At 34.9% G+C, this 13,695-nt stretch overlaps 4 protein-coding genes across 4 annotated transcripts; 3 read left to right on the forward strand and 1 right to left on the reverse strand.

The window, feature by feature from the left end:
• The first annotated feature begins 3,717 nt into the window (after positions 1–3,717).
• Positions 3,718–4,900, forward strand: LOC147532277 (uncharacterized). Its single transcript, XM_086645069.1, has 3 exons — positions 3,718–3,755; positions 4,023–4,532; positions 4,686–4,900. Exons 2-3 carry the CDS (start codon positions 4,119–4,121, stop codon positions 4,881–4,883), a joined length of 612 nt encoding a protein of 203 aa, XP_086501195.1. The 5' UTR covers positions 3,718–3,755; positions 4,023–4,118; the 3' UTR covers positions 4,884–4,900.
• An 8-nt stretch (positions 4,901–4,908) lies between these two features.
• Positions 4,909–6,402, forward strand: LOC147532278 (uncharacterized). Its single transcript, XM_086649928.1, has 5 exons — positions 4,909–5,121; positions 5,376–5,545; positions 5,622–5,790; positions 6,012–6,239; positions 6,334–6,402. The coding sequence occupies exons 1-5, from the start codon at positions 4,909–4,911 to the stop codon at positions 6,400–6,402; spliced, it is 849 nt and encodes a 282-aa protein (XP_086506054.1).
• Positions 6,403–8,376: 1,974 nt separating this feature from the next.
• LOC147532279 (uncharacterized) lies at positions 8,377–11,214 on the reverse strand. The gene is made up of 4 exons (XM_086649929.1): positions 11,004–11,214; positions 9,409–10,074; positions 8,937–9,074; positions 8,377–8,548 (listed from the first exon to the last, which is right to left on the reverse strand). The coding sequence occupies exons 1-4, from the start codon at positions 11,212–11,214 to the stop codon at positions 8,478–8,480; spliced, it is 1,086 nt and encodes a 361-aa protein (XP_086506055.1). The 3' UTR covers positions 8,377–8,477.
• A 300-nt stretch (positions 11,215–11,514) lies between these two features.
• Positions 11,515–13,312, forward strand: LOC147532280 (large ribosomal subunit protein eL38z/eL38y-like). The gene is made up of 3 exons (XM_086646394.1): positions 11,515–11,630; positions 12,123–12,306; positions 13,084–13,312. The coding sequence occupies exons 1-3, from the start codon at positions 11,628–11,630 to the stop codon at positions 13,104–13,106; spliced, it is 210 nt and encodes a 69-aa protein (XP_086502520.1). The 5' UTR covers positions 11,515–11,627; the 3' UTR covers positions 13,107–13,312.
• The last annotated feature ends 383 nt before the right edge of the window (positions 13,313–13,695 follow it).

Consider the following 13,695-nt stretch of genomic DNA (forward strand, 5'->3'; position numbering starts at 1 on the left):
CTCTTTGGTATAACAAGTTGTACGATCCGGTCGGAGTTAGCCACTACTAAAGTGATCTGACGATCGTAGTCGGCTTATAGCTAAGCATTACAATACCTAAATCGATCGAACTAGATGATCTTCTAAATAAAGTCATCATTATTTTATGTGATTAATTGAGCGCATTGTCATTTTAGTCAAAGGACACTTCTTCAAAAGGACGACTCCCTCAAATAGACAAAACATTCCTTTCATAAACTGTTTTACTGATGAGCCTCGATCTCAATATCTCGTGCACTTAACAGGAAGTGTCCAATTACTGTTGTGGTGAACTAATAAAAATTCTGCAACTTTGTAGATCTCAGTCATTGATATTTTAAAGAAATCGGTCTCATTTTTAATTATTTAGTTCATTCAATCTTAGCCTTTAAAAAAAACTTAGCCCTTGGTTTTCTTATGGGTGTGGATGTGTAATTGAAAATCTAAATAACTTGAGTGCACCTTTCTCTCTCTCCTAACTACACAGCAAGCCTAAGAAACTTAACATCAAAAATTTGTCCTTTTCTCCATGTAGGCAGCACGATTCAGCTGACGGTTCTTCTTCGACGGGTTGTCTAGATTTACTAGAACAAATATATATGAACTTAAAGCATGAAATAGAAAAGGCTCATGTTCCATTTTTTTTATGAGATGCTCATGTTCCATTTATGAGTTCTTTGTTCATGAACTTTTCATGCACGAATTCCAACTAGATAGCGCAATCTCATTTTTCATGGACTTTTTCACTTTTTGTTAGTGTTAAATTTACGGCCACGTGATAAACGTAAAGATAAATTGAAATAGTCGACACGATAATTTAACACGGTACGACTTCATTTGTATATCTTTCCCCGTAAATCTTGACTTACATCCACGGATATCACATATTATAACCCTATATCAATCGGTAGGGAAGAAAATAACGATCATCGCATAATATTACGGGAAATTTGGCCAAAACACCCTAAAAAATTGGGGCTTTGGTTAAAAAGGATCTATCAACTTTTTTTAGGCTTCAGCTCCCCGGGGCATTTTTGTAAATTATTTCATATAAGGAAAAGACTAAATTAACCTTATTTGTTAGAGAAATTACAAACCCAAATCAGGTTGATATTTCCCTCTTTCTCTATCCCGTATTTCTCTCTCTATCCCGTGCACTTCTCTCTCTATCCCGTGCAAAATCGATTCTTCTCTTTCTCTATCCCGTCTCTCGTTCAACAATCGAAGGCAATAATCGAAGGCAACAATCAAAGGTTCTCATCTAACTTTTTTCATCCTTGATTTTGCTAGGGTTTTCATTGATTTACTAGGGTTTTCATTGATTTTCTGGGTTTAGCTTTATAACTAGAATATTAATATTGATATGGTACATTTCTTGAAAAGGGTATTTGGTTTCCTGAACTTGATATTATGTTTTTTAGGGTTTCATTTTCAACCAATTCCAACTAAGAGAAACATCTGGAAAACCGTAGATGATATTTTCAACCAATTCCAACTGCCCTATAAAAAGCCCTAAAATTCATATTTCTGATCTATCAGAAAAATAAAAGACAAAAGTCTAACTGGTTGTTTTTAAGCAAAGCAAAAAAGGTTGTCAATTTCTGGGTTTTGTGGATTTGATTTGTTCTGATAATTGAGTTATTTGGATTGAGGAATTGCTTGTAAAGATTCACAACTAAAAAAACAAACAAAACAAAACTTGTAAGTGATCATTTTCCCACTTCTTTAGCTCTTTGTTGTTTTCATTGGTTGGGTTTCCATGGATTTCTTCTGCAATTCTTGTTTAGATTAGAATTTGAAATGAACTTAGGTTTCCTGTAAGTAGACCAGAATGGAAATTAAGGTGGTCTCATTGTCTGTGGAGTAATAATGGGTTAGTGTTTATTGATCATATATGATCACTAAATTGTTGTAATTTAGGGTTTCATATGAGATTATTTTGGTGGTTACATAATACTTTGTTTGTTTCTTTTGAAGCACAGTATGGCTCGAACAAAAGAAAATAAGAAAAGCAAATCGGTTGATACATCTACTGGTATCGAACGTAAGGTATCAATTAGATCTAGTTTGAACGGGTTGTGCAGTTGTTTAAATGATTTCAAGAAAATATTAACGAGAACATCATCCGAATGTTGAAAGAGACACCATTCGGAAACTTGTTTGATGCAATATTGCATAAGAGGATTACAACTAGTAAGAAGGATAACACAACCGATTCAGTGAACAAAGTACTCAAAACCTTCAATCTTAGTAGTTGTGAATTCCGTATTGGAAGCAAAAGTATAACGTTTACAACTAATGATTTGGCATTATTGTTTGGGGTGCCAAACGTTGGGAGTATTAAATTTCCAAAAGGAAACCTACGAAATAGTGAATTCATCCAAAAATATTTCAATGGATCGGGGAAGATAAAAAAGACGGATGTCAGTACTTGTTTGAAAGAACTATCAACGAAGATAGAGGAATAATACGATGAAGGACTTGATGAGGATTTTGTTAAGTTGTTGCTTCTCTACATGCTAGCGACACTTTTTTATGTTAATGGTCTGGGAACTATACCACAACATGCAATTAATGCTGTTATTGATTTAAAAAAAAGGGTTATTTCCCTAATGGCCCCCTACTTTGTGACCAGCTTCCTGCCTGGCCCCCTACTTTACAAGAAATACCCATATGGCCCCCTTCCGTTATAACACCGTTACTCTCTCTCTTCCATTTATTTTCTCTCTCCTCCAACATGTTTTCTCTCTCTGCCACCTCGTTAAACCAGTAACATCATCGTCTTCACCGGCAGGATCGCCGGCCGGCCAAATTTCTGGCCGTCGACCTTTAAACTTTTTTTTTTCTCTCTCTTTTCTCTCTCTCTCTCTAAAAAAAAAATTTTTAAAAATTCTCTCACCTCTCTCTCTCTCAACTCCGGCGAAGGGAAACCTTCGCCGGAGCTAGGTCTGTTCATCACGAACAGACCAGATCAGGGTCTGTTCGTGATGAACAGACCCAGATCTGGGTCTGTCCGTGATGAACAGACCAAATCGTGGTCTGTTCGTGATGAACAGACCTAGCTCCGGCGAAGGTTTCCCTTCGCCGGAGTTTAGAGAGAGGTGAGAGAATTTAAAAAAAAAAATTTCTTTTTTTTTAGAGAAAGGAAAAAAAAAAAGTTTGAAGGTCGCCGGCCGGAAATTTGGCCGGCCGGCGACCCTGCCGGTGAAGACGATGATGTGGCTGGTTTAACGAGGTGGCAGAGAAATAAAACATGTTGGAGGAGAGAGAAAATAAATGGAAGAGAGAGAGTAACGGTGTTATAACGGAAGGGAGCCATATGGGTATTTCTTGTAAAGTAGGGGGCCAGGCAGGAAGCTGGTCACAAAGTAGGGGGCCATTAGGGAAATAACCCTAAAAAAATCAATGACTTCAATTGGGCTGCTGATATACACAGAGAATTAGCGGATAAGTTATCAAAATGTGAGACAACTTCACATTTTGCTGGTTGTGCAGTAGCTATTTTGGTAAGTTTATAATATGTTCTTTTTAACTTCATGTTATTGTCATTATTGCGCATTCCCAAATTGATTTTTGACGATCTGTTATTTTTTGTAGTACTTTATATGTGAAAAAGTGAAAATTATTGAACCGATTGAAGGAAATGAAGCTCTAACTCCACGAGTAACAAGATGGGATCTTCAAATATTACAACAACATTGAAAGAAGTTGATCTTGCCACTGTTGGGAGTGAAAATGTAAGATCTCTGTTGTTAAATGTTACTATTTTCCTTGAGAATTGTTTTGCAAGAGGTCTGCTAAGTTTCGCAAATCAGTTTGCAAATCAATTTGCAAATCAGTTTGCAAATCAGTTTGCAAATCAGTTTGTAAATCAATTTGCTAACTGGTTTGCAGAGCTTTGCTTTATAGTTTGCATATAGGTTTTTGAATATAGTTTTAAATATTAATTTTGAAATGCAAGCTTTAAAATTGTTAATAAGTTCTTCATTATGCACTTAATGCAGGTATATGATGAATTCCTAGAAATTAGTCATGAAGAAACTCTATTACTATCTTCTTCGAACAATTTGCAAAGAAAGGAGAGCAATGGAAATCATCCAATGCCAAAGGAAAGACCTCCAATGCCAGTAAATGATGCTTCAGCTGGAAAAACAACACTTGCCATTCTTGAGAAAAGGATTGATGATCAAGCGAATGAAATCAAAATGCTCAAGTATGAAGTAAGTAAATTAAAAAGAAGAGTGAAGTATTTAGAAAAAAACGGCAAAGTTGAGGCAGGAGTAAATGAAGATGATGAAGAAAATAGTGGTGAACAAGGTGATGAACATGATGAAGAAAAAACACAAGATGCTGAAGAAAGCTCTGGAAATGAGAAAGAAGAAGAAGACGACAATGATGATAATGAAGAAGGAGAGAGCAGTAAAAATGGGAGAGAAAATTATGAAAAAGATGGTGAAAATGGGCAGGGTAAAGATGCAGAAGATAACAGTAAAGATGATGTTGGGAGTGATAATGTAAGATCTTTGTACTCAAAGTCTTGGTTTGCCAACTGATTTGCAAATTGATTTGCAAATTGATTTGCAAATTGATTTGCAAATTGATTTGCAAACTGATTGCCTTGCATTTTAGGTAAAAATTAATAAATGTTTATTATGTACTTAATGCAGGTTAATGATGAGTTCCAACAAACTAATCATGAAGATGAAGAGAGAGGCGAGAGAGATGAAATAGATGGTGTAGATGAAGATAGTAGAGGAGGAAAGGAATTGGATGAAAATGATGTGAGCAAAGATATATTTGATGTTGTGAAGGAGATAAATGAGGGACTAGAAAAGGAAAAAAGCAAACGAGGAAAACAAAGATGAGGAAAAAACAAAAAGTGATGCCGAAATGAAGAAAGAGAAGGGAAAAGGGAAAGTGGAAATGGAAGGCCTTAATGAGGAACAACAAAGAGATGAAAATGTTGCTGAATTGAGGGAAATAGTTAAAGGATCCATTGAAAAGGGTGTGAAGGAGCGTCCTAAGAGAAAACAACTGGAAGACCCTATGTTTGTTTACACTAAAAAGGAAAAGAAACAAAAAAAGGTAGGACACACTTCAAAGGTGAATGAGAACAATTAAAAACATGTTTTCTAAACAATATCTTTAATAGTTTATTATGTTGAGTACATTCGATTACTTCACTGTTCTTGTATGAATTTGAATTGACTTGCAAAGCTCTTTAAAATCGCTACAGAGCTGTGCAAACTGGTTTGCAGAGTCTTGCTTTCTAGTTTCATTTTTTTTTTTAATCCTTTTCATTAATATCTTTAGTCTAAAAAATCTTTTTATGACATTGTTGATTCTATTAAATGTAGGAACAAAAAGTTGAAAAGGGAAAAACGGTGTTAATTGATGACGATGATTTTGAGGATCCACCAGTTGAATATGGAAATGTTCTTGACCTAACAAGGTGCAAAATCTTCAAAATGTTGACATCAAAAGAGAAAAATGCAATTCAGAAAGATTGGTGTGATTACCGTAGAAGGTAATGCACATTTACTGTGTTTTTAGACAAAATTTACTTTACTAAAATAACATAAGTGTTTGTCAATATTTTTTAGTGATCTTGTATGGTGTTCAAAAGAAGATAGGATCAACATAACAGTTGATCAATTAGAAGATCTTCTATCAAATCGATTTGTTAATGGGTCAATCATCGATTGGTTTGCATATAAATTGAAGAAGGAAGGGACCGAAAAGAAATTCACTTACATCAGCCACTTTGATTGTGTAAGTATCTTTAATTTTTGTTTTTCTTAGTACGTTGATTGTATTTGTTCTTATATGTTGCTGCTATGCAACTGATTTGCAAACTGATTTGCAACGATTTGCAAACTAATTTGCAAACTGATTTGCAAACTGATTTGCAGAGCTTTGCAACTCGGTTGCAATGATGTCTTTGAAAAATAACCACAACATACTCACATGTTTCTTTAATTATTTTTCAATAGAAGTCGAAGATGACCGATAGTTTGACAACAAAGATATGCAACTTTGATGTTTCTTCTCAAATGCTGATATTCCCGCTTAATCATTCAAAGGAAAATAAGGATCCAACTGGTTATCATTGGTCAGTTCTGATATTGTGCATGATGAAACCATGGAAATGGTTTCACTTCAACTCCATGATGGCAAGAAAAAAAAGGAATGACAAATTCTCCACATGTGCGAAAAATACGGTAAACATATATACCACAATTCGCATAAATAAAATGAATAGTGTAATTTAACTTATACTACAATGTTTAAATCAAGTATGTTCTTATATTTTAGATAAATATTGTGGAAGGCCTTCTTCATTATTCTTACGATACTGATAATTTGCATCCAAAACCTCCATAAAGAATTAAGAGAGTGCAAGTAGACTGCCCATAACAACTAGAAACGTCGTAAGTATAAATTAATCATGCTTATTAATCGACAAGTAATTTTTTTTAATTTATAAGCTAAATGACTTGTTTTTTCTTTACAGAGTTGATTGTGGTTTATACGTATGTCAATTCATTTCGAATGCTACAAAAGGCCAGGATTTTGAAGAAATGGAGATGCCACCTCATGAGATAACAAAACTTAGAGGAAAGATAGTTTATGAAATTGTTTCAGATGAAAAATTGTTGGATTCACTCAAAAAAAGGCGTTTGAATATAGTGTTTGGTCTGAATATTTTGATGAATGTGTTTGTGAATATTTTGATGAATCTTTAATAGCTTTTTAATTTTATTATGTTGAGCATTTATTTGATTACTTATTTGGTCTGATGAATTTAAGTTGAAGTGGTTTGCAAACTGATTTGCAAATTGGTTTGCAAATTGATTTGCATTGTGGTTTGCATTGGTTTGCAAATTGATTTGCAGTGGTTTGCATGTCTTTGCAAATCAGTGGTTTATAAACTTGATTCTTCTAATTTTGTAATTCAATTAATCGTTTTTTAAATCTCGACAAAAAAAACGAGGGCTACACCCCCGAACCCCTGTAAAAAGACACGTAATCCAATTAGTTTGTAATTTATCAAAATGTTGCATACATTGTGTACATAAATTGAGTTCCTTAATTAACATCTAAGTTGCAAAAGGATTCTAAATTTATTTGGTGACTTTGCAATCTGTTATTCAGTGGTTTGCAAACTGATTTGCGGTGATTTGCAAACTGATTTGCAGTAGTTTGCATTATGGTTTGCAGTGGTTTGGAAACAAGATTTTTTTCAAAATAGTCACAACATACTCATATGTTTCTTTAAATATTTTTCAATAGATGCAGGATGAACGAAAGATTAAATCCTTTTCGAAAGATTTATTCTTCATTTTTTTATTCTATTAATTATTTTTAAAATTTCTACAAAAAAGAATGGGAGCTACGCCCCCGAACCCTTGTAAAATAATACGTGAACTCATCAAAATTGAAGGATATGCAAGTATTTCCAAAAGTAATTTCCATCGAAGTTGCAAAAGGCGTTTAAATATAGTGTTTGTTCTGAATTTTTTTATGACTTCGCAATCTGGTATGCAGTGGTTCGCAGTATGGTTTGCAATATGATTTGCAATATGATTTGCAAACTGATTTGCAATGGTTTGCAATATGGTTTGCAAACTGATTTGCAATATGGTTTGCAAATCAGTTTGCAATATGGTTTGCAGTGGTTCGCTATATGGTTTGCAATATGATTTGCAATATGATTTGCAATATGGTCCATATTGCAAACTGATTTGCAATGGTTTGCAATAAGGTTTGCAAACTGATTTGCAATAAGGTTTGCAAACTGATTTGCAAACTGATTTGCAAACTGATTTGTAAACTGTATCAGCTGCCAAGACCAAGATTTAAGGTTCACATACTATTTATAACCAATTACACCAACATTGTTCATCCAATAAAAATGAAGACAACATATGCAAAAAGGCAAGTGAAAGCTAATGAAAACTAATTTATGAATTCAATTGACATGTCTTATTGTTAAAAAGTAATAATGTAATGAGAACTGGTTCAAACATCATGTTTACAAGTCTTCTTGTTGTGACCAGATGTATGACACACGCTACACTTTATCGACCTCTTCCACTTTCCTCTACTATTTGGTATCCTCTTTTGCCTTGGTCTTCCAAGTTTCTTCTTCTCAGTCGGTGGTAAAGAAATAAGTTCGTCGGGATGATGATTCGGAAGATCATAATCAACCACAGGTTCAATAACTTTCTCGTACGACGCAAAATAATGAGAAGCACGATAGAAATCACTAATGAAGTCGTATGGACTATAACCTGCACCTGAAATACAACATAGAGCATGATAGCAAGGAAAATCGTGTACTCTCCAATACCCACAACTACATGAACGATTCTCAAGGTCCACCCGAAAAGATCTACCATCAACAACCTCAAAAGTTGAGGATGAAGCCCGTATTGCTCTAAAAACTCTACCTTTATTCAATCCTTCAGCAAGCTTTTTTTCCATCTCTGGTCCAAGAATAGTGGTCCAACTATACCCAAGATCACGTCTGGTAGAAAACAAAACCATCAACTTTTTGCGAATATAGTCAACCAAAGGTGTTATTGGATAGCTGCGACCTTCTAAAATCCATGAGTTAAAACTCTCAGCTATACCAGAACATGTATCACCATATCTGGTTCTTGGAAAGTAAGCATTTGCCCATTTCTCAACAGGTGCTGTGCTAAGAAATGCTTCAAATGATTGGCCACCAACAGTTTTTAACTCTTCAAAAAGAGGTTTGAACTCTAAATGGTTTGGTGCATAAACACATCGAGTGAAAAGATCAAGGATGTGAGATGATGCATATTTATTATTTCTTGTTCTAGTAGATATATTATGTTTTAAATGCCAAACACAATAACCATGGTGAATCGAAGAGAATACAGTAGATATACCATTTATAAGTCCAGGATGTCTATCAGTAAGAAATGTGTAAGTTCTTCCGGGAATAATTTGATGAAGAATCTCCAAAAACCATAACCAGTTAGCTTGATTTTCCTTGTCTACGAGCGCAAATGCAAGTGGATAAAAACCTGCAAAAACAATAAAAGGAACAACACTATAATCAACATGTTTGCAATGCATTTGTAGAAAAGTTGCAAATCAGTTTGCAACGTCTTGCAAATCAGTTTGCAAATCAGTTTGCAAACCACAATGCAAATCAATTTGCAAACCAATGCAAACCACAATGCAAATCAATGCAACCCACAATGCAAATCAATTTGCAAACAAATGCAAATCAATGTGCAAATTGATTTGCAAAGCACTGCAAATCAGTTTGCAAAGCACTGCAAATCAGTTTACAAAGGCTTGCAATGATTTGAACAAAATAAATACAAGAACAAAGCTGAAAAGAACATGCTTTACCTCCTTCGGTATTCTTGCCCGTTGCAGCTAATAAACATCCACTAAACTTTCCTTTGAAAAATGTTGCATCTAAATAAAGAATCGGACGGCAAAATCTAAATCCATGAATACAAGCCCCAAATGCAACAAATAAACGCTGAAATTCTTTCGAATTAGAGTCAATCTCAAGTTTCACACAACTATTTGGGTTACTTCTTTGTAGAGCATCAACATAAGAAGCTAAATGATGATAAGACGATGATGCATCCCTATGAATATCCTTCAAAGCTAGTGCCTTGCCAGTATAAGAATAATAGTAACTAACATCAAACCCATATGTATGCAATATATAATCAATAATTTGCCTAGGCTTGATAGATGGATCACTTTGAACACTATGCATCACCAATGTTTTTATCAAAGCACTTGTGAAACGACGTTTCTTAATGTCTTTTAGTCCAACACCACAAGTATGACAATTGTTCATCGTTTTGATAACAAAGATATCACTCTCTTTGGAGAATTTCGTGGAATGAATTCTCCAATTACATCCAGTTTCTTTTCTAGCACATTCCACTGTAACCCTATAAGGATCGTTTTTCACAAAACGAAATCCATAACCCGACTCAAGAGAGTATTTTATCAACTCCATACGTATTTCATGTACACCACCTGGAAATTTCTGACCTACATGTTTAAAAATGAATGCCCAAGTACTAGAAAGTAAAGGAACAACACTTGGACTTGTGTTATGATTTGATGATGACGCGGTAGTAACGATAGATGAAGAACAACTTGCAAAGCTATAGCCAAAAATCGCCCAAATACAGCTCTCGGTTAGGTCTCGGTTTTTCTCTCCCACTGAAATCTTTGGCCAAATTGGATGTTGTAAATTTCCCCAAATAAGAAGGTTAATTAAGGTATTAAAAATGTGGTGCTTCTAATATTGTCCTCCAACCCTATTTTGAAAGATTTCATGGTGCCTAAAAGAAGAAAACTTTGATTTGTCTTTTTAACATAATAAAACAGGAAATTGGGCCTCCGGCCCAATTTCCTGTAATATTACATGGATACCCAAAGTTCCTTTACTATGATTTTTTGAATTCAGCAAATAAAAACTTTGGTTGGTTACGATACGATGCATAAACATCGTGTGCCTGAGGTTGACTATGTTAATATGTGATAGTATGTGATGACATTAACTCGTCATTGTCACGAGGTAACGACTAACGTAGATCTTATTCGAATTCTTAAAAAGGCCGGATTAGACCACCTACAACATATTCAAACAGACCCAACCAAGGCTTTAGACACAATGTTAAAGGATAAACAAAACAGGGAAGCATGGTGGTATAGATATACTTATCTCATGTGGTTTTGGTGGAAAACTAGGAACGAGCTTCATTTTCAAGAGAGAGAACCAGATCTGAATCGATGCAACTGGAATATAACAGAAGCCCTCAGGTATGTGGTAGTTTCAAACCCTCCATTAACAACTAACCATCAAATGCAGGATAATCGATGGTGTCCACCACCGGAAGGAGTCCTGAAGATCAACTTCGACGGATCCTTTCGGGATACAAAAGCATCATGTGCAGCTTTAATTCGTAACTCACATGGAGTCACTATAGCAGCTCGAGCAACCCTAACGGAACCAATTTCGCCGATAGCAAGTGAAATCGCCGGCTTGGAGCTTGGGTTAACCCTAGCAGATGAGTTGCAACTTTCCTCTTTTATAATCGAGGGGGATGCTAGGGTTTTGCTCGAATTAATCGGGGCCGTCAATCCAGAGATCCCATGGAGGATATCAGCCAAGATCAACGGCATCCGAGCAAGAATAGCGAATAGACCGTTGGATTTGAAGTATTGCCCAAGAATACAGAATGAGGACGCTCATGTTTTGGCTGCTTCAGTTCTATCCAACGTCGTTTAATTTATTATCATTTAGCCCTTATGATGTTAATTCCATTTCAAATTTAGTCCCTGCTTTATCTTACTGTTAAATTAGGGGACCGAACTTTGTAATGTACTGTTTAGTTATATGGCTTTCAAAAAAAAAAAAAATAGCCAATCAACTGCATTACTATGGGCCTACGTGGAAATTCTAAGCCCAAAAGTAAGCCTAGTAAGTTCAGTAACAGTGTCAGCAATGAAAAGAAGAAGAAAAATTAGGGTTTACAAAAGGAAAGCTACCAATCACAAAAGTGATTGATTTGTGGAGCTTCATTAGGTTCTACAAAATGGTAATCTCTCTCTCTCTCTCTCTCTCTCTCTCTAGACAGTTTTAAAGTTCATCTGGGTGACGATTGTACAATGTTTCTGTAATTTTCAATCATGTTTTGGCTTGGATTTTCATGATTAGGGTTAATTTCAAGGTTACCAATGCTTTTAGTGGTTTTTTACTTCATGGGTTTTAGATGATTAAAAGTTTTGATTTCTCATTTTTCATTTGTTATGAGTAGAACAAAAGAAAGTACACAACTAGAAACCCTAAGTTGTTAAAAAATAATGAGACACAATATCCTGAGAAATAATACTACATAATTTAGAAAGTAGACAACTAGAAACCCTAAGTTGTTAAAAAATGTTTATGGGATTCTCATTCTTTCACATTTGACATGTTTGACATTGATTTTTGTGGGTCATTTAGGTCTAAGATGAAACTTTCAATTTAGTCTAAGTACTCTTAACCATAAGATTTAAATTTCTTTTTTCTGATTTTTTTTTGTTGATAGCCAAAGCAAATTCATGAGATTAAGGATTTCCTTCTCACTGCTAGAAGGAAAGATGCTCGTTCCGTCAAAATTAAGAAGAGCAAGGATGTTGTGAAGTTTAAGGTTCGGTGCTCCAAGTATTTGTATACTCTTTGTGTTTTCGATTCGGAGAAAGCCGAGAAATTGAAGCAATCACTTCCACCAGGTTTGTCGACTCTTAACAATGTGGCATGTCCAAATTCTTAATATTATCATTCCAATAGTTACTTATTTAGTTATTCAAATGATTTTGGTTTTATAAATTATATTCCAACTTATATGTTCACGAGGTTAGACTTGTCAGAGTGTTCTTAAGAAGAAATATGGGCACAAATTTGTTATTTAGATGCTAAGAATTGTAGGACTTGGTGTGTTATATTGTTGATTATGGGTAAATTGACATTGCGTTGGTAGTGAGCTTAATCGATCGATCATGATTATACACACTCACCGTTCATTTGTCTTACTATTGTATTGAATGCCCATAACTAGAATAGATATGGGTGTCTGATATAGTGTTAGAAACTCTAATATATCCCTTGTTTTTTATTCGCTTATTTTGAGTTAGTTGAATGTCATACAATGCAATTTGTGGAGTTAGACATTTTCGGGTAGATAAGAATGGATTTAGAATGCCATCATATCCGCTTAAATTCTTCAAGCCTACCATATGATATGATTTCGTAACTCCTGTCTCACAAAATAGACCATCTCCTCGTACAACCATAGATCACGGTTTCGGATTTCATCATAGTGGTCTGTTGTTGGTATTATTGTATCTTAAGATATTGTTTCTCTACTATTTAAGATTTTCAATTAGAAGCATGAGATGGAGATTACTTAATATTTGCTTGTTATCATAGAGGACTTAGTTGTGTTGCTTTCTTTAGTTGTATGGAAGGATCGATGTTTACGGAGAGATTGTTTCTCCATTTCCTTGCAGGTTTGAATGTGCAAGATCTGTGAAAGACTTCGTGGTGTCTGATATGAACCGGTAGAAAACAACTATAGAGGAGATTAAATTTCTTCGAAGTAATTTCACTAGGTTTATGATCTCTTACATCGTGTTTCTCGTTTTCTTTAAGTTTGTTTGTAGACTTCGATATAATGAATCAAACTGTTTCTTACTCTCACTTTTCACCGATAATGTTTGAGGAGGATCAAGTCCAAAACCAATTTGTAGTTTACAAACCTGCGGACTAATTTTAGTCTCACCTAGTTATAATTTGTGAAGGATAACTCGAAAAACCAATTTTTCGGACATTTATACTCTTCTCACTGTCTCTTTCTCTCCCTCTCCTCCGTCACTTCCATGTTTGATCGTCAAGTTTTTTATTTTAGTTTCTCACGCTAGTTCGGTGGGGCATATAGAAAAATCATCTAAGTGGAAAGACTTAGTCAATCAATATTGACTTATGGGGCATAATGAGTTTTAGTCCAAAAATTTAGTAGATTGAGTATTGCCCCTAATCTTCATCACAACCTCCAGCCGCACCGCCTCTCCTGGTCACCACTCATTCACTGCCATTTGATTTTTTTTTCTCTCTATCTTATT

This window comes from Eschscholzia californica, unplaced genomic scaffold (genome assembly GCF_041429995.1).
Source record: "Eschscholzia californica isolate CP2 unplaced genomic scaffold, dmEscCali1.0.p SCAF_6, whole genome shotgun sequence".
Lineage (NCBI taxonomy): Eukaryota > Viridiplantae > Streptophyta > Magnoliopsida > Ranunculales > Papaveraceae > Eschscholzia > Eschscholzia californica.